The sequence below is a fragment of the Galeopterus variegatus genome, unplaced genomic scaffold (genome assembly GCF_000696425.1).
Source record: "Galeopterus variegatus unplaced genomic scaffold, G_variegatus-3.0.2 Scaffold180, whole genome shotgun sequence".
Lineage (NCBI taxonomy): Eukaryota > Metazoa > Chordata > Mammalia > Dermoptera > Cynocephalidae > Galeopterus > Galeopterus variegatus.
In genome coordinates, this window is record NW_007726291.1 from 483,899 (window position 1) to 504,948 (window position 21,050).

The 21,050-nt window shown below is 45.9% G+C and overlaps 1 protein-coding gene across 1 annotated transcript in view; it reads left to right on the plus strand.

Moving 5' to 3' along the window:
- The window catches only part of FRMD4A (FERM domain containing 4A), a 183,692-nt gene that overhangs the window by 132,200 nt on the left and 30,442 nt on the right, over nt 1-21,050 (plus strand). Inside the window, exons 12-14 of the mRNA XM_008564083.1 lie at nt 899-1,037; nt 6,679-6,820; nt 20,610-20,743. Coding sequence (XP_008562305.1) covers nt 899-1,037; nt 6,679-6,820; nt 20,610-20,743 — 415 coding nt within the window. The remainder of the gene's footprint in view (nt 1-898; nt 1,038-6,678; nt 6,821-20,609; nt 20,744-21,050) is intronic.

Sequence of the window (21,050 nt, forward strand, 5' to 3'; positions counted from 1 at the left end):
TTTTTCTTCTGACTTACAGGTCAAATGCTCCAAACCCCACTCCACTGTCCCATCACCTTGTCACACACACGCAGATACACACACACACACGCTCCAGGGCACAAGTGCAAACACATTCTCAGATTTCATGTGCAAAATAATCTGCCTGTTCTATAAAATATATTTCACTGCTAACATAACCATGTAACTCTTTTTTCCCCCAACTTCATGAATGTGGTGAATTATGTGGAGTCCAGTGTATCTTGTTTTCATTTTTAAAGTCTGATTGCTTCTCTCCATACATATATTCTCCATATAGGTTCATAAATGTACACATGGAGGTTGGGGGGATTGTCTGGGATCATTATTCCCCATCTCCCTTCTCCTGATTCCTTATACCCTCCCCATCTCTGAATATATTTGAAATTGATAATCAGATCTCTCCAGGAACATTAAGTTAGATGATATAAGAAGTCCTGATGCCCCCAACTGCTGTAGCCTGTGGCGATTAGGAAAGAATTCACTCATCTTCACTGTAGGCAGCATTGCCCAGTTAATAGAGAGTTTGTCAAAGACTTCTCCTGTCTCGGAAGTTTGTCTTGGCCCAATGCCAGGAGCTGAAGATTAGAAAGGACCATCCAGTGACCTACAATGACCCAATTTATCCCGGGCAAGGCAGAGGCTTGGCCAAATTCTGAACCCTAAGGAGTCAGAACATTGAAAGATAGCCTTTGCTGGCCAGTTTCCCTAATGTGCACATGTGTGTGCATGTGTGCACGCCTATGTTTGTATGTGAGCTCATCTGTCACCTCTGTGTCAGGGATGTTATGACCCAGTGGGTTGTCAGTAATAGCGCTGACTGACAAATGGACTCTCTCATGGTAAACATGGTTGTACCATGTGCTTCTCACTTTCCCAGGGCTTCAGTGACAAGGAGGACGTTCGGGCACAGTGGCATCGCAGTGCACACGTGGTACGCGTGTCCAGCATTAATCAAGTCCATCTGGGCTATGGCCATTAGCCAACACCAGTTCTATCTGGACAGAAAGCAGAGTAAGGTAAGTGACCAGACCTTTCACCAGGCCATGAGCTGGCCCGAGGGTGAGCTGGGGCCATTGTCATGGGTGGGGGAGGCACCATGTCCCTGGCCCTGAGGTACACACAGGTGCGGACTTGCCTTTTAGGGCAGTGGGTGGGAGGACGGTGACTAGCTCTACAAGAGGTCACATTCCATGCAGCTCAGTCCAGGGGCTCCAGCCTAGCCAGAGCTGCTCAAGCCTTTTCCTGCAGGCAGGTAGGGCCCTGCTGAGGAATTTCGACCATGCTTTTGAACCTCAGGAAACTCTCCTAGGAGCAAGCAGTCAAGCCCTTTTTGGTGTTTAAACAGTGGCATATTGTTTTCCTTTTGAAAGAAGGAAAAAAAAAGGTAACCGTTCTCAACAAATAGACATCACCTAACTGTTTAAGGTAATTGCTGTGAACACCCTCCAGGCTTTTTCAACTGCCAACTCCATTTTTAAAAATGTAAAACTGGTAAAGTGAAAAAAAAAAAAAAAGCAACAACCCTGTTTCCCTGAGGTAGACCTAGCGCCTCGGGCCTGGGTAGACTGTTTACCCACCCCGCATCCAGACACAAGGCTGCGTCTTCTGGTGGGTGGGAGGATGACGTCTCCCTGGTTCACACACGGCTTCTGTCAACACTCTGCTCCCTCTTCCTCCAGTCTGGTCCCCCCACAAGCCGCTCCCATTCACTCTCCCTCAGGGGAAGCATCCTGCCAAAGTGGGCCCTGAAACTTCCTCCAGGACACCGCTGGCCTGGGGTGCAATACGGAGCGAGACTGACCTTGGCCCTGGGCTGGTGGGTCCCAGCCCCACAGAAGGTTTTCCTGCCACTTGTGTGAGTTCCTCAGAGGGGGCAGCAGGACCCTGTGCTTACTGGGCCCGAGATTCACTGGGTCGGTGCCATCTTGGGTTCTTCTTTTCCTTTTGTGCGGGGTCTCTCTTTCCTTAGTGGGGTGAGACGGAGGGAGAGAGTCGGAGTGGAGTAGCAGGTAAGAGAGAGAGCGAAGAAAAAGAGGACAGGAAGAACTGAAGTCATCCCCCCAGCCGTGATTCCGTTTTAAATCAGGGCCTGTCCCATGTGGAAGCCACGTTCTCCTCTGTAAAACATTTTTTCCTCTACCAAGTCTTCTTCCTGACCCCTTTTTGGGTCATTTTCTGGGGTGAATGAGTACGGGTTGGAGTGTCTTTGTTTTTAGGAATAATGAGAGCGTTCCATGGCTCTCTTGGCACTGATGGGCCTTGGCACCGGAACTGGGAGCTCGATTAGATCAAAAGAAGCAGGGCCAAGGTGTTTTGAGTAATGCCGTATACTTGAGACGGTAGGCGTGTTGCTCACCAGGGGCAAGAGCTGGAGGTCAGCGCCTTAGAGCACTGATTTCATGCTCTGAATTGTTGGGTGGGGGGTGTTGAGGGGTAGAGGGTTAGGCAATTCTCCTGAGCCCCACTGCCAATTCCTCCCAAGGCCAGACCCCCCACACACTGGTACCACAGGAAAGGAGAAGAGAAAAAGTGTAATTCACCCTACGGACAGTCCGACACTGGCCGTTCGAGCTGCTCCTCCCTTTGCTGGCTTTTTGCATAGAGTCTCTCTCTCGGGTATGCCAGGAGGCCTGTTCTGGGGCTCTTCGGATCATCTCTGGAAGATGGTTTTACTCTGCAGCTGGGAAGTTGTATTCAACAGGCTTACAGGTCAGCCCACTGCTACAACAAGTAAACCTCGAACAGCAATGATCGTACATCACTTATTAACAAGCAGTGTCTTTTAAGAGGTAAAACCAAATGCCCACAGCATTAGGAAAATTTCAGCGGGCCCTCTTAGTAACCCTGGGGGACTGAAGAGGACACCCAAATCCTCAGGAGAAGAACTTCCCCCCAGGAAGCGTGTGCTCACTGCACTCCAGAGCCCTGCACGTCAGCCTCAGTGACGGGGGAGGAGCAAGGGTCCCTATCTGGAAGTTGGGGGACTTTTCCAGCTCGATGACCATGGCGAGTCTTTCATCGTGTTCCCTAATTAGAGAACAGAAAAGAAAATTCCTGGCCAAAATTATTGATTGGTCAAATGGCACAATGTTTGTGAAATTGCTTTAGGAAATGTGCACTTTTATTCACATCACCATTAATCTACTACTATCCCCTGGCCAGCACTTTCGTAAAGTTTAAATTCTCTAACAGGTCCCCAAATTAAATCAGAGATGATGAAATTCCCTGTAGGATTATGTTACAACACCTTCCCTTTCTGGAACGTTGTTCTTCACAGAGCAGTGGGGCAATCCATCTCCAGTGGGCAGTACGGCCTCTGGGTGGGTGACGGCCCACGGGCCCGGCACAAAAGGCTTCAGAATATTTCCAGACAGCCAGTGCTGGCTGGCATCCTGGCCGCTGCTCCATGCTCTACTGTATTGGGCCATGCCAGCCATTCCTTTCTCTGAGGTGCTTCAGCAAAGCCCAGGCCTCCCAAGTGATGTTTATCAACCCCAGAGAGACAAGTGCGGTCTAGTGGTTTGAGTCAGCAGGTGGGGTAGCCAAGAAGTCTCATGTTCTCCCCTGACGCTCGGTATTTATCTTCTTCCTTCAGGGACATTGTGCAAATCATTTAAGAAAATGTCTATCCATCTCTGTCTCCCTCTGTCCATCTCTGTCCCCTGCACCCTCCCCCGCTCTCTCTCCCGCCACCTCTGTCCCCTCCATCAGGTCTCATACATGTACTTCCAGGGACCCTTCCACTACTCAAGGCAGAGTGGAGGGAAGCTGACTGGTCGGTTCCTTGCGGCTTATTCAGAATGAGAAACTGAAGGGCGGGCCTGTTAGCTCAGTTGGTTAGAGGACCACTTTGTAAGATCAAGGTCAAAGGTTAGGTTCCCTGTGTCCCCGCTCCCCCCCAAAAAAAAAACAGAATGAGAAGCTGGGCAGGCACCAGTTATGACTATAACTTACAGATGCTGACCCCAAATATCAGAAATGTCAGCTAGATCCCAGCAACCTCTGTAGCCCAGAGCCAAGGAATGTCTTATGGGCTTCAGAGGGAAATGTTTGAAAGTTCAAACTGTTTAGAGTAAACATCAGACATTTTTCCTCTGAACTCAAAGTGGGGACTTCTTGCAATGGCCTTCAATCCAAACGTCTTTCCTTCTACCTAAATTTCTTCCTGATCAAGTCTGCTCTTCTTCGTTCCATCTGGAATCAAAAGCAGAGTGAAAGCATGGTAGGAGACCGTTAAACCTTGCTCACGGGGTAGCAGTAATAAATCTGAGCAACATTTATAGGGCACTGTTCAGAAGTTTGGAGACTCTTTCAGGTTTGCCCAAAGACGTGACTTTGCAAGCAGAAACTCTTCCTGTCATATTCATCTCCTCTCAGTTTCCTGCCTCTCTCCTCTGAGTGCTAGGTCACTGTGTTATTTCCATCCCAGAAAGAATCCAGTAGTCTCCTAAAGCTTCCAAGAATCTGGTCTCCCTCAGAAAGGAGATCCGTTCTTCCCTTTTCCATATGTTTGTTTTCGGCCTCAGAGATTGATGTGTGGCAGGAGTTGTGGGGAGGAGGTAGATACAGGTTTTGCATGTGATAAATGAGATCCCCAGAATAGGTTGACCCATATCAATCTAACCTCATTTAGCAAACTACTGCCTAATTTATATCCTATTCTAATTTAGTCCTATCACAACTCTATGACGTGGGTTTTAAGGTCTGCATCTTACAATAGGAATCCGAGGATCAGAGAGGTTCAGGATCAAGGTCCAACCATGTTTAACTGGGAAGAGCCAAGATTTTAATCCAGGTCTTTCTGACTTCAGAGCTTGGACCCTTCACCACTGTCCTGACTTGGTCTAGGTCTTCATGAGTTATTACTGCATAACTGTTTAAGGGTGGGCTCCTTTTGATGAAAACATGGGTCTTGGTAAAAGTAATGCTGAAAGAAAAGAAGTCATGGTTGCTGCTCACCGTGCTCACTTGGAGCATAAAGCAAAAGCAGATGCACACTACTGATATGTCACGTCAGGATGAAATAAAAGGCCTTGCCTGCATTCTGCTGCTAGCCAAAATCCTGCCAGGGCCCGGCAGCCAGGATTGTTGTATGAACAAGGAAACCCTAACCAGGGGAAGTCGACCTGGAAGAAGTTGAGGTTAGACAGGAGACATAGTAGAGGAAGGAACCACAGGACAGAGAGGAAGAGAAGACGGTTCGTGCAAGGTCAACAAATCAAGCAGAACTTCTCAGCGTGTCCTCTGGCCCACAGACTTTCGTACTGTTAACATGAGGAAAGTGCACAGCAATCGGAAGTCATCCTCATTCACCGGTGGCGACAGCAACATCAAGGGCAGAGGAAAGGCAGAGCCGCCGGGGCTCCCACGCCTTTGCTGGGCAGCCCAGGGCACCTGGGCAGAGAAGGGAGCCTGTGAGCCAAGGCGGGCCAGCAGCAGCCTACAGGCCCTCCCCAGCCTTCTCCTGCATGCGGGGAAGACCCTGTCACACAGGCCAGGGGGGACCTCCATTAAGTGACTGGACACCCCAATTGTGAGCCTTACCTAGCTCCGTCCCTGTGTGTGCTACAGCCAATGGCTATGGAAAGGCAGACAGATGGGCGGATGTGTGGGTTCTACCATGCCATGTAGTTGTCTTCATGAAGTTCATGGTGTAGGCCAAGCCTGCTGCCTGAAGCACTCTTTAAAAAACTGACTTCCTGAAGAAGAAGAGAAAAAAACAAACGTCAGACACACGTGCAGGAAAAGCGAACACATTTTCCCTTACAGAAGCGGGTAAACAGAGCAGATAGCTTGACTAAGAACAATTACTTTTAGGGATGTAACTTGACTACAGAACCCTTTTCTAATTCTTCTAACCTGCTGTGACTATCAGCCAAATCTGGCCAATTAACATGTGGCCTAAATGGAGTGGAGTTTGAACCATACTCTGAAGACCTCAGCACGTACACGTAGGAAGCGGGCCAGAAAAACAGCGCCGTGTCAAACACTTTATGGTGAGCCCTGACTATCCAAATGAGCACTTGTTCCAGAAGCTCTTACCTGCACACACTGTGACTGCAGGTCTAGAGTGTCATAACTTCATCATCTGCACTTTCCGTGGACACGTGGCTGGCAATCTAAGGGGTTTAAGTCATTTTAGTATTTATTGAAACTTTGTGAATTTATGTCACATATCTCATGTCATTCAGAGAGCTGAAAATGATTCTTTCCTCCTTGCTTAAGCACATAATAATGATAATCACAGCTGTTTGTTGAGAGCTGTGTGCCAGGCAGAAAAGAAAGGGGAGGACAGGACAGGGGACGAGAGGGAACGCCATCCCTCCTCTGACCCTAACCAGACCCTGGGTGGGAGATGGTGTCTCCCTGTTTTATACTTGGGGGTAATGAGGCTCAGTGAGATTAAATAACTTTCCCAAAATCAGGCTCAGAACCATAGGTGCAACAAGTCCATCATTTGTGTATACTTGAGCCACCTCTGCTCCTTCACAGAGTTTCAGTGACTAATTATCAGGCCAAGGGACACAAACATAACAATGCTGCAAGTCGGAGAGGTAAGTCGGTTTGCTGGATTCAAGAGGACGAGCAGGCGAGTGGCTCCTGCTCTGTCTCTCAGGTGAACGTCCCCTCTGTAACCTGCTTGTCTTTCCATTCCAGTCCAAAATCCATGCGGCTCGGAGTCTGAGCGAGATTGCCATTGACCTGACTGAGACGGGGACGCTGAAGACCTCGAAGCTGGCCAACATGGGCAGCAAAGGGAAGCTCATCAGTGGCAGCAGCGGCAGCCTGCTGTCCTCAGGTGGGCGGGACAGCAGTCCTGGTGGTGGTGCAACCCCAGCACAGCCCTGGGGAGGTGGGGACAGCAGGAAGCTCGTCCTGCTGGCCAGCAGCTGGCCCTGGTTTCCAGATCAAGGTTTGGAGCCAGATGGGAATCTGAGAAAACTGCTCAAAAGTATCAAGGGGGGTTGGGGGAGAGAGCCCGCAGAACCACACAGTGTGGGAAGGACTGTCGGTCACCCCTAAGCCTGTGCAAGTACCCCTGAGAGCCTTCCAGAATGCCCGTGACTAACTGTGAGGAATGTCATCTCCAAGGGCAGAAAGAGGGGTTATACGAAGGAAGGGCTCAAGTTCAGGGTCGTGGTGCTGAGAGACTCTCTGTTCTATTCCCAGGTGGACTTTTCGGGACTTTAAAAAGTGTAGCATTCTCGTGCTCATGTAAGAAAGGAGAAACTTGCTGTCATAGGATGTGGTGTCTTGATTAAGCACCTTTTGGGTTCTTTAGGTGGTGGTTCTTTTTTCCCAATTTTATTTATATTTATTTTTGTGGTGTGCAGTGAGCTGTTTCAATATGTGCCTATACTGTAGAATGATTCACTTAGGGCAGATAGCATACTTTGTACTCGTTAGTCCACCCCTTCTACCCCCTACCCCGTCCCCTCCCTAATCCTGGCAACCATTAGAGAGTAGAGTAGTGGTTAAGCGCCTTTTGAAACTGAGAGTCAGAAGATCTAGTTCCGTGTCTGCTTCTGTGAGCCTTGGGCAAGCCATTTTGTCATTAGATGTCAGGAGGTACAGAAGGCTCTGAGCCATTGGAGCATTGGAGTCATTTGCTGAAATGCAGGAAGAGAAGTGGGCTTGGGGAGGGAGGGGAGAGAGGGAGGCAGAAATGGTTTGGAAATATTAGAAACGTGTAACAATCGGAGGTCACTCTCCAGGCCACATGGGAAAAGCCTGATTGACTAGTGGAGCCACGTCACCTTGCCTCTGAGCCAGGAAAATAAAGCGAGAAGAGAAGTCATTACCCTTCCTCAGCTTCCAGGGTAATTTATATAACTATATAAACAACAACAAATAAAAAAGGAAGAGACCGGAGAGGAAGAGGAGCTAAAAATTGTCTGGTTAGCTTCTGGCTTGCGTGATCCACTCATAGCCAGGAACAAGTTCACCATGAAAGGACTGGGGAGAGGATGGACGCCCTTCCTGGACTGAGAGGCAGATTTACCGCATGGCGAGCAGGGCTTAAGTCCAGGGCCATTCACTGGAGTTCACGTGGTCACGTTGTCTTATAAAATCTGCGATCCTAATGCATTTTGTATTGTTTTTCTTAAGTAGAGCCCCCCAAATTATATAAGCTTCAGGCTCTCCAAAACCTGCATCTGCCTCTGCCAGATCAACACGGGGTTCACTAGAAACCTCTCTCTGCCTCAGATTCTTCAGGCTTAGGAGTTTGCAGTGAAGACTGTAGAGAATGTTGTCTTCTTCTATCAGAGAAAATGCCACTCCCAGTCTCCTGCTGAGTGGGGAGGACAGTGCCAAGGCCAACAGCTTGTTTGTCTTTTAGACACAACGTACAGTGGTTCTTCTCAACCCCTGTTAAAGCCCAGAGTCTCAGATTGGAGCCTGGATCTGTCAGCCCACCTGCCTCCTTGCCTAGTCACAGGGAATCCAGCCCGACTCCAGCATGGATTCTTCAAACTTAAGCATTTATCGGAACCACGTGGAGGGCGTGTTCAAACAGATGGTGGGCCTCCCAATCCCCCGGGGTTGCCGGTTCTGTTGGTCTGGGGTGAGCCTGAGAATTTGCATCTCTAACAAGTTGCAAGTAATGCTGCTGCTGCTGCTGCTGCTGCTGCTGCTGCTGCTGCTGCTGCTGCTGCTGCTGCTACTACTGCCGCCGCCGCGCTGCTGCTGCTGCTGCTGCTGCTGCTGCTGCTGCTGCTGCTGCTGCTGCTGCTGCTGCTGCTGCTGCTGCTGCTGCTGCTGCTGCTGCTGCTGCTGCTGCTGCTGCTGCTGCTGCTGCTGCTGCTGCTGCTGCTGCTGCTGCTGCTGCTGCTGCTGCTGCTGCTGCTGCTGCTGCTGCTGCTGCTGCTGCTGCTGCTGCTGGTGGTGGTTCAGGAACTATACTTGAGGGTCACTCCTGCTGAAGAAACAAAACCGTGAGGTGGGGGTATGGTCCAAGACCATGGAACCCAGGTATTTTAAGCCTGGGTCCTGTTCCATCTGCATGGGCCCCCCATATCTGGCAGCATGCAGGGAGTCAAATGCAATAAACTAACAGCAGCTATAGATGAGGTTGTGAACAGGAGTCCCAAACCTCCTGAGATGACACTGGCGTCACGGAACCATCAGAAGTGAAATCCAAGTATCTTCAAGACTAGAAATCTCCACTCCTGCCATCAGGTTGATATTAATAATCAATCTGGTGAACGAGAAGATAAATCCCAAGACAACCTTCTCGTTGAATCTACACCTAATATACAAGGGTACTTCAAAAAGTCTGTGGAAAAATAGAATTAAAAGACAACACTAATCTTTCCAAGAACTTTTTGAAGACCCTTTGTCTATGCATCTGTATCCCAAGATATTAAAGTGAATTTCAAATGTTTCATAATTTGGTGATGAGGTCCCAGGCTAAGATGTTTAAGAGGTAATAGAAGGAGCTCAGGTCACTTGCAGACTGGGTCTAGCGGTCACCTCTAAATCCTTCAGCCCTTGCTGCTGCCACATAGCTAGGCAAGAAGAAACACAGGTGAGGAGAGGGTCCCATGACTCGACTCAGAGCATGTCAAACCCTTCCCAGACCTGCAAGTCTGAGCCTGAAAAACATCCCTTAATGCCAAGGTTAAGCTCCTTGGATGCCCCACCCCCACCCCATGATTTAGGAGCGACAGTCCAGACAATGGCGGGAAAGACCACAAACAGGAAGCATTCCAGAGCATTCCATCACTGAAAGCGGGAATTCCTAGGATCCATAGAGCTTGTCCCCACTCCCGCCGGGCCTGCTGACAGCTGCCCTCTGTCCTCTCTTGTACTGGGAGGAGGAAGCTCTGACCTGAGACAGACAGTGGTTGTCCCCGCAGAAGGGACGAGTTCATATCCCCTGCAATGAGGAGATCTTGCTGTGGGCCTGAACGTCAAGGTGGCTGGCCTGTCTCCCACCCTTTCCTTTTGTGTCCTTTCTGTCCTCTTGCCTGTCCTGTGCCCCCACAGACAGGACAAGCTCACAGGCTTGCTATTCCAGGACAGCCCTGATTTTAAACACTCATCACACTCGCCAGACCTTATATTCTTTCATTTGGAAATGAGGGTACATGTAACCCAGTATCCAATTTGGTTAACTGCTTTCTCTCCTTCACCCCTTATTAGATGGTATCTAATAAGTGTTCCTTTAAAGCTTTTTGAGAAACTAGTCACCATCTGAAAATCCTTTCTTCTAACCCTGGACCAGTGCCTGACACCCAGTAGGTGCTCAATACACAGTTACTAAAATTAAATTTTGAAGAATACGGGCCGGCCCGGTGGCGCACTGGAGAGTGCGCCGCTTGGGAGCGCAGCGGCGCTCCCGCTGAGGGTTCGGATCCCATGTGGAGACCGGTTCCCGCTCACTGGCTGAGCACGGTGCGGGTGCAACACCGAGGGTTGCAATCCCGTTACTGGTCAGTAAAAAAGACAAAAAGGAAAAAAAAATTTTTTTTGAAGAATACTGGTAAGACTCCTGCATATGCTGTACTTTAGGAATCCTCCATGTTCCCTGAGTGTGGTATCTTTGGGTCTTGCTAAGAACTCTCATATGACCTGCCACCAACATTTTCCCTCAAATTGTGCTGTAACCCTTTGTCATACTGGTATTAGACCTTTAAAGGTTAATCATATCAAATCAGCCTTGTACTGCAGTAGTGTCCATCCTTGTGATCTTTCATGTTTCCTCCTTCCCTTCTCTAGATCCAAATGGTGGTGTACTGAGCCATGCAACAACACTGTAATATCTCTATGACACAAACACTTTTTCTAGCTCCAATCTATGCTAGGTACTATACACAGCATTAAAAAAGTTATAGCATTTCTTTGCAATGACTTTGCATACTGTTTATTGATGTAATATGGAGATAAAATATTTCCAAGCTGCTATAACGTTGAAGGTGGTTTTCCTATTTGAAGGTACATAATTACTTTTAAAATTACTGAAGTCCAGTACTTGGTATCTGAAGCTCCAGATGCTAAAGAAATGTCATTGATATCTATGGAAGAAGTCAGAAGTTCACACTTACTAATGCCCTGAGCCATGGGCTAGCATTTCAAAAAGAGAAGGTCAACATAACTTGAAATGATTTATGAAGACTTAGGGCCAGGACACCCTGAATCCTGCTGTAGTGAGACCTGTAGAACTGTGTCCTAGTGGAGAACCTTAGAGGTTGTGTATTATCTTAGCCAGAGCTGTCAGCGCATGTTGGAATCAAAGGAATCAAACTCTTACCTCCTGATACAGCACTGTGTGGCATTCCGATCTGAGGAAGGTTATGGAACCTGGGACCTAACTCCATTTGTGCGGGAGCTCAGTAAACCTGCTCACTGACTGCTGGAGGTGAGTCAGCAGAGGACATTTTATTCAGCCTGTAAGAACCTACATTTCTCCAAACTTGTAGATGCCTCTGTCCATTGCCTCTGTGTAGTGCTTCATGAAACACATTTTCAGAAGATTCAGATACAGTTTGAGAGGACAGCTATGCAAACCATTTGGTTAAGATGTTTCATGGCGGGGGTGGGGGGAAAGGCTCCAAAATCCTTTTTGTGGGAACTTCAAAGCGTTTATTCCTCCCTTCCCTTCCCCCACTACTTGAAATCCCAGGAAAGACTGCCGGGGAGAAAAAAAAGCAAATAACAAAACAAAACAAGAACAGCAGATGCATTTGTCACTGTAGCTGAAGACACATGGCCTTTTCATAGCTTGTCCGAAAGTGGGAGAGAGTCTCAGATTGGTTCCAAGCATTGTTTGGGGGATTTTCCATCACGGAACAATTCTCACATCAGTGGGATCCAGGGTCCAAGAGAGACATGGTTTTGCTCTCAGGCTATTTAAAGAAAATGGCACAAACCGATTAAGAACTAGCCGGTGTTCTGCAGGGCCTGTGGCTTATTGCATTAACCACCCAAACAAAAAATGTTACTATGCATCCTTTTTTAAATGGAATGACGAGACTCCTTGAGTGGAAATATAGGGGCCTCAACTACTCATTCTCTGCAAAACAAAACGACATGGTGTGCTTATAAATAGGAATTTGGCTGTGTGATTAATGAGGTGTCAATCGAGGCATCTTGAATGGGATCAGCAGGATTGTGAAGAATACAGTGATGGATCTTTGGTTTAAAAAACTAAAAATTAAAGCAAACCTTCAGTCTGCTATTTTACCCCAGCTCTGACACATTCTCTTCTGGAAGAAAACATGTTGTGCTAAGCACAGGTCCTGGGACTGCCTGGGATCTGTCCACATGCATTACTCAACTATTCACACATTCTCGTTCTCTGAATGCTAGCATTTCCTTCCATTGTTAGAACGTTTATTAATAACTAATGTAACAATGAAGATGCCAGTTATCTGCCATCGCTCCGGACAGAGAGGTGATCTGATAGGCAGCTGCCAGCTTTGTGGTCATAGCTACAATCAGCTCAAAATTCACTGCCTTACGCTGGTATAACTCACACAATGGTTTCTGTTTTGTTTTGTCTTTTGTCTTTATCCCTTCTTTTTTTGCCCTGACTCTATCTCCTTCCTGTATCTCTCTCTGGCCTTTTAAAGTTCTCCATTAGAGCTGCCTGTCGCCTCTCCTTTTAGGTCTAATGATGAGCAGGATTCCAGGAGCCTTCATTTTGGTCATAACCTCTGTTCTGCCCATGGGCACAGCCCAGCAGTCTCAGCCAAAGGAGTCAGATCTGCCAGGGTTTGTTTGTGCTGGACTGTGTAACCAGGAGCGCTGCAAAATCTCTGTCTGTGGAATGGATGTTTCTGGACTTATTTGCGCAGGACTGGCCTGAATCAAAATTGAAGAGACAGAATTGTTATCCCTTTCTGCTCTTATTTTGGGAGGAAAAAAAAAAACCTAATAAGTTCATTTATACTGCTATATTTATGCCCTCAGGTGTTACTAGTTAAGGAATATTTGCTAAGAGAGCCAGGACAGAATGACAGTGTGTAATGTAAATGGACATCTTTCCAATTGAAATTTTAAACACTGAAAAAGAAATATGGCTATCACCTCTCCTAGGCATTTCTCTGTTCCCACTTAGGCCAGCCCTCTGTTTGAGTACCCCTTTGCTGGGATCATTGATATTGACAATTAATTTCCAAACTTCAAGACTGCAATAAAATAACAGTCCTGGAACCCGAAAGATCAGTTCCCTCATTTCACAGTCTCAGGTGTGGAAACTGTATGAGTTATTCACAAACAATAGTTTCAGCTAGATATTTTACCAGAGGCTGCTAATTTTTTTTTTAATTGTTCAATTCTCTCTTTTTCTTTCTCTCCCTCCTTCTCTCTCTCTCTCTCTCTCTCTCTCTCTCTCTCTCAAGTTACATACGTACTCTTCAGCAGTGAAAGTGCCACTGAGCCATGAAATGTAGCCAGAAGCTAAAGCTATCCAGAGACAGCCCCCCACACACACAGCTATCATCAAAAGGTGCTTGCTTTTCAAAGAGCTTCAATTTCAATACTCTCTGAAGTGAACTATTTTATTTCTAAAATTTCTAAGCCTGATGAAAAGTTTTCCAAGCATGCATTTTTCATGTTCAAAATCACATTTAATTCTCTGAGATGGTCCCTAGAGATAACACATTTATTCTGTAATCTGCAATGTGGCATTATATCACATGGTCTCCTAGGACATCTTTTATGTAAGGAATCCATTACTGAGGAGTTGTCAGGGAACTAAATATCTCTTTATCATAAAGAAGAAGAGTTCAAACCTTTTCTTCATTTTTGTTCCTGGGGTGTCTGCCAAAGCTTTTCCTTACAGCTTTTACAGATCTGCTGGGAATATGCCTTCTTTATTGTTGTGGTTTCTTTTCCTAAAGACCTAAACAGACAGATTGTCATTTCCTTCCTTTATTTTTAGGATAACAGATTTCTTCTTCTTGGGGACACTGTTTGTTTCAAATCTTCCCTTGCTTCCAGAGAGGAAAGTACCTCTTCTGTCTCTGAAATCAGTGGCTGGTCACCAGTATTCTGTCTGTGTAAAAACAGATGAGCCACCGTCCGGACAACGTCCTCTAAGCAGGATGCGCACTCACGTCCGGTGCTGAGTCGCCCAGGCTCTTTTGAATGATTGGAGCAAATTCTGGAGAGCAGCTGAGTGAGGAAGGATATCCTCCCGTGTGTTTGCAGTTTCCCCACATCCTGCTGCCCATGGGTCTGAGGTGCGGAGTTCCCCAGCTGCAAAATGGAAAACCAGTAGTGATAGGGACAGTGTCTCCACGGTCTCCAATAACATCCATAGTATTGGGTAGTTCACTTAAAAGATTGCCAAACACTCCCTGCAAGTGACTTTCTGACATTAAGCAAATAACTCAATCTCTCTGGCAGTGTTTGGATAAGAACTATCTTCTTTACGGTCAGCTCTTTTTCTCTTCCACATGGGCCAGATTATGTTTTCAATCTAGTATCATTCAAATAGATGCTTACTGGGCAATAGCTGGGAGGAAATGTTTACTAGAGAACTGATCGGACACTCTGTTTTCCTGGCAGTAAAACAGAGGGAGGTTTAACTTCCTCGGAGAGAAAAAAAACCCAACTAGAGGGGATCGCCTGCAATCCAGGTCGATTACCCAGTTGGATCCCGGGATGTGGGTTCCCCCTTCTGTGGCAACTATGCCCCTCTCATTCTTGAGGCTGGGCTCATCTGTCAGCTCTCCTATAAGCTTGTCCACTGTACCTGTCTCCCCCACCTCACCTTACACGTGAGACTTCTGTTGTGGAGTCGCCGGGCTCCATCTCCTGCTTCCTTCTGCATTTTGATCCATGCAGTCCTATGGAAAGAGCCTAGGCTTGGAGGGCAGAGATGATTGCATCCTATACAGTGTTTACTGTGGCAACCCCATAGTGACCAAGGCAGAAAGTTCCCACCCTCGTGGAGTTTCCATTCAAGGGGACAAAACAGACCAGAGCCGAGGTGGAATCCCAGCCCTGCCTCCTCACACCCCTGTGACCTCCTCTGCAAAAATGGGGTAATGGTTCTGTGAGGACTGAATGAAGTGTGGCGTGTAGAGAGCTCCTGCATAGCAGTTCTATAAAAATCTGTTTCCTTTCCCTTTTCCTGAGCTTCCCTAATTGAAAGGGCCACAGAGGGGCATCTACCAGCATTGCACAAAATGCTCTTTAAATGTGTCTACTTGCTTGTCCACTAAATGCTCTTCCTCTTCTACATTATGGGGCTTTCTAGAATGGGGTGCCAATTCCTAACAAGGATTGAGAACACTCTTTAATAAAAAATAATAACTAATATTCATGTAGCACTTAGTATGTTCTGAGCTCTCTTCTAAACATCTTCCAAGCATTCTCCCTTTTATTTTATTTTTTATTTTATTTTTTCCTTTTTGTCTTTTTTCGTGTCCGGCAACGGATCGCAACCCTCAGTGTCGCGCCCGTACCGGACCGGACCGGCAACGGGATCGCAACCCTCGGTGTTGCGTCCGCACCTCGCTCAGCCAGTGAGCGGGAACCGGTCTCCACATGGGATTCGAACCCTCGGCGGGAGCGCCGCCACGCTCCCAAGCGGTGCACTGTAGCAGTGCGCCACCAGGCCGGCCCGCATTCTCCCTTTTAATTCTCCCAACTTTTGAAGAAGTTCTGTTTTCGTTCTCATTTTATAGGGGAGGAAACTGAAACTTGGAGAGGTTACATAACCTTCCCAAGTCCCTGCAGCTACTTGATAGCAGGGCTGACCTGGTAACTCTAAACTGCTGGACTGTGGGCATCTGCTTTAGGACACTACAATACCAGTTTGTGTTTTCCAAAGAATATTCAGAACACTCTTTTCTATAAACTTTGATATTGCTAGAAAGTTTAATGTATATATTCACACGTTACATGTACCTTTCAAAACTATTCAAATCACCTGTTTTTCCTTTGACACTTTACCAACTCATCATCCTTGCACAGCCCTTTCCAAGTAGCCTTTGGCTACTGTTTTTTTTCAATCTATAAATTTTTAAATCTTGCTCTTCTAGGTACAGTAAAGAGGTTCCATCCATCTTTCTACTTCATTAATCCCAATGGCAGCTCAGAGTAAACTCTGTTTAGCATTCGAGATGACAAATATTTGCTTTGGTCTGTTGATAAGATGAAGAAGTAAATCCTCTAGGCTCTGGTTGATAAGTGGACATGCCCTTCCAACCCGAGGGAGGCTAGAGCAGTAACTGAAATGAGGACAGAGTTGGCAGAATGCTGGGTTTTCCTAAGGTTGGGATGGTAAAGAAAAGAGGGAAGATTGTACTGTGTAAAAGGTTGCTTTTATAAAAGTTGTAAAAAAAAAAAAAAAAAAGACTGCTAGCAGCAAGAGGGAACTACCTAGCTTGTTTATTAAGTAATAGATTCTTCAAGTTTGGAGGAATCCAGGAGATTGGTCAATTGGTTACTTTATTGTTGGGGACATGATGGCTCCAGGAGGTTAGTAACCCAAGGCCTTATGCCATTTAATAGCAGATATGTGATGAAAATCCAGGTGTCTTTCCTACCAGTCACTGCTCTTCTCAAAGATAGCAGATTTACATTCTTTTTAAATTTCTAAGGAGCTAAACATAACCTTGGAGAAGTCTTGCATGTGCAAAGGCACGCATGAGGGTACTTCAAAAATTTCATGGAAAGGTTTATATTATCTTTCAATTGTATTTTTCCCCAAACTTTTTGAAGCACCCCCAATATGTGTTCAAATAACTGGGAATGGATAAATCATAGGACCCAAGAGCTTCCATTCCATTCCCCAAGTCCAGGTGCTGATTTGGAATTATTCCTCTGTCTGAAGTCATTTTCTATATGCTCATGAACCTTTCTCTGTGACCCTCCGGTTGACCTGAGCCCTGAGGCTCTTCCTGGAGTTGCTCTGTCACTTGAGCAGATGAAGTTGGCCAACCAAAGAGTGAATCTGTGCCTCCTGATTTCTGCCTATCTTGCTGGTTTCTTTCCTTCTCACTTTTCAGAGCCAACCAACTGGATACTTCGGGGCATGCCTAGCGGGCACCTGTGGAGGAGGGAGAGCCTGGTCAGCATCCCAGAGCAGGGTGGGCTCCCTCTCCCGTCCCTTTGAGCTTCTCTCTCTGTGGGATTGGTACCGAGGTGTCCATGTTACTGAGCATTGGCCGCCTCTCCTCTTCGTGGCCGTGTCTGCCTAGTTGCAGGTAACAGCCTACAGGCTCACATCACCCCAGCTCTGAAACTGAGAGCCATGAGAACTCAGAGCCCTTGCCCCAAAACAGTGGATTTCCTATAAAGAAAAAAAGCCAGTGGGAACTTCTTTTCAATATGCAATATGACAACGCAAACCGCCAAAACAGGTTAACGGGGAGCTGCTCCAGCTTGAGGAGTGTGGAGAGGAGGACACCAGGCCCATTGTACCTCCTAGAACCTGTTCCCACTTTCATCCACAGCAGCCCCAAAGGCACATCTGCAAACCCAGCGACTCCAGAAACATAATTTGTAAACACTGCCTAGACCTAAATTGCTCCTTTCTAAAGGTGAGCTTAGGAGCCCAAGTCTTAAACTGAATTGCATAATGACGATCTTTTCTTTGACCAATACCTCCTTGAGTAACAGTGAGGAGGTAGTTTCAATCATGTCATTCTTTCTAATTCTGCTAGGGGTGTGTGTGTGTGTGTGCGTGTGTGTGTGTGTGTGTGTGTGTGTGTGTTCACACTCGTGCTAAATCTACCCTAGATTGAGGGTTTCCCCATTCTAGGCACAGTACTAAATGCTGTATATGCATTATCTCATTTAGTCTTTACAATGAATTAAGGAGGGCAGGTAACTTTCCAAGGTCACACATCAAGGGTAGGCTGCATCAAACCCAGATCTGGTTTACCCCCTACACAGCTTTAACCTCTAAAATGGAAATCACATGTCCAGGCCATCTGGCTCAGTTACTTTGCAGGGATATGACTTAGCACCCAGGCACCACATTCCTCCTGGAGCAATTTCCAGGCTGAAGGTGTGAAACTGAGCCAGCTAGTGTTAGTGGTGCCAGATGCAGAGAGGGACTGTTGGGCCATCCAGCCTGCAAAGACTATCTTGCCTGTCTTATGTGGGCTTGGTATTTAGGCTAATTATTATAAATAGCAATAATTTAGGTAGTATTAATGAGCCCTGTAACTCAAGGCCAAATCTTAGCTAATCCCATAACTAGAGACCCAATCAAACAAAAATTGTGTGTGCTTTACCTCCCAGAGTTTCATGTTGTTGTGATTTTTGCCATTCTTGAACATAGTTAATTCTTAGATTTGACTTAATAAATCACCATTTCCTATTGAGAGGTTAGGCAGGGGTGAGGGGAAAACAAAGAATTTTTCACTTCAGCTAGAAATCCTCTAGTCTTTTTGGACCCAAGTTTCCCCAGGCCTGTTTTTTAAATCTAAAGGCTGACTTCTTTCCAGTATTGTTTTACATTCTTATTAATTCTTTAGATGATGGAACAAAGAGTACCTCATTAAATTTTCCTGTGTCTTCAACTGTGGTTGGTGACTATTACTAAGAGAACCAGATTAAGATTCAAAGTGATTTAGCCATGTTGCATTAGATGGATGTAGACTGGAGATAGTTTAATACTGATAAGCACAGGGTAATTGACTTATGGAGGTGGAAAACCTGAACCATTTCAAAAAGGGGAGCCTGCAATAATATCCAGTGGTGTTTTGCATGAGTATGATCCCATATGGATTTAGTATATGAGAACCATGAGGCACTGGAGTCTCAGTAAGGATCAAGCTTTCATTTGAGTTTGCTATTGAATTTGGAAACCTGCAACTGAAGCATGTCAAAATCCAGGAAAGAGCTGCAAACATGATTCAAAGCTTGGAAGGAAGGTTCTAGAAAGTAACAGCTTACAAGTACTAGACTTTTTTTACTGAGATGAGATACAATTTAATCATAGCACCCAAGGATGTAACTGATAACATTGTTTGTTCATTCAAGCTGCTATTTGTTAGCTGCTGTGGAGGCATGAAGAGAGCTCGTTCCTGCAGTGATAGATATTCTCTAATTCAAGCTCAACTGAATGGTGGGGGAGAGAAAGAACACAGCCTAAGACAGAGTCAGAATGTACTTAGACATTGAGAGTTCTTGACCATGAGGCTTTTAGGAACCTAGGTGCATGGTGATTGAGGGAATGGGGGCTTTCCTGCTGACAGACTTTAAATGAAGAGTAGAGTTGTATATTTATGGTTTGCTGTTCGATACAAAAGCATAGAAGTTCTTTCTAGCCTTATGATTCTGAGATGCCTTCTTTACCACTGGAAGAAACAGAACCATTGACTCTGGGAATTCTGATTGGATATTCTCAAACCTCTCATGCATTCACTGAATGACCCAAAAAAATTCAGTTGTTTCCTATGGAAATACAGTTCCTACTCCCTCCCACCAAAAATCCTGCTTGTATTTTTATTGGGATTACATTGATTCTATTGTTTAATTTATGGAGAACTGACACATTTACATCATCAAGCTTCCAATCTATGCCCACGGTGTCTCTCTATTTATTTAGGTCTTTAATTTTTCTAAGCAGAGTGTGATGATTTCCACTGTAGAGATCCTGCACAGCTTTAATTAGATTAGTCTTTCAGGTATTTGAGGCTGTTTGGCACTGTGGTCAACAGCGTGGGCTGAGCCCCTTGAATGACCACCCAGTAATGACTGTCTGTTTCTAACACTTCTGCTCACCATGGGCAAGAGAAAAAAACTAATCACCAGCCTATACAGCCTTTCCTTTTCCAGGGAGTCAATGTGCCTTTTCCAAGGTCAGAAAGTAGAATGGCTTCACTGCAGGAAACCTATTTCAGAATCCAAACATTGCAGCCTAGAAATTATTCTTTTGATCTAACCTAATTCCTTCAGTTGGCATTTTAGCTTATTTTCTTTTTGTTTGGTTCACAGTTTGCCTTTTGCAAAAGTTTCCTAGCAGCCTGCTGTTCGAGCCATCATGCAGATAGTCTCTCCAGGAAAGCATGTAAAAATATGTGTAACTTTTATTAGGATGGAATTTATTCGAGATACAATATTAAGTTTAAAATAAACACAATAAATTTTTCATTTTATTTTTTGAATGTATGTCTTAAAACGGTCAAAAGAAAATGCCTAACAGGGGTTATTTCCGGATGACTAGTTTATGGGCTATTTTTACACCTGCGTCCATTTTCAAATTTTTTATGATAAATATACATATCTTTGCATGAAGCAAAAATAAATAAGCATTTTTAAATGGGCAAGAGAAAATTAAAAATACGTATTAAAACCGCTGGCTTGTGTAAAGTCTATTAAAAAATGCTAGTGAAATTCAAATGGGTATGTGACATATCTTAAGATAATCAAGAAAGATAAACTGCTTTTGCAGGAGTGTCCATTTACCCGCCAGTCCTTCCGACCAGCCATACATCCCATGTGGTGCTGGAATTCGCTCCCCGCCCTTGGAACTCTGAGCACCTGTTTTATTTCACACTCCCTTGATTCCTGGGGTAAACCCCATATCCACAGCGTTGGCTCCAGTTAAATTCATTAGTGGTCCAGATGTGTGTCCCCCTGTCAGCTGGCCTAATAACCCCACTGTTTATTGGCAGGTTCTCAGGAATCAGATAGCTCTCAGTCAGCCAAGAAAGACATGCTGGCCGCCTTGAAATCCCGGCAGGAAGCTCTGGAAGAAGCTCTGCGCCAGAGGCTGGAGGAATTGAAGAAACTCTGTCTCCGAGAAGCTGTAAGCACTCACTGTCTCATCCCGGGGAAGTCCATGTTGCCTGTGACATTATCGATCTTAATGTGTTGACAAAAAGCAAGGGTGGGGATTATCCAGAGAGCCTACCAGGGTGGTGAGAACCCTCACAAATGTTGGAAATGCCCAGATCTCTAGTCCTTTGTCAGAAAGAGAATTAGCAGGTGTGGATGAAACACTATGAAACCTGTTAAAGATTGTGCTGGCAAAATCCTAAATGGGACCCCACGAGAGGCCCAGTGACCAGTCATAATGAAAGTCCCTTACACTAGCACAGTACACCACAGTTTAT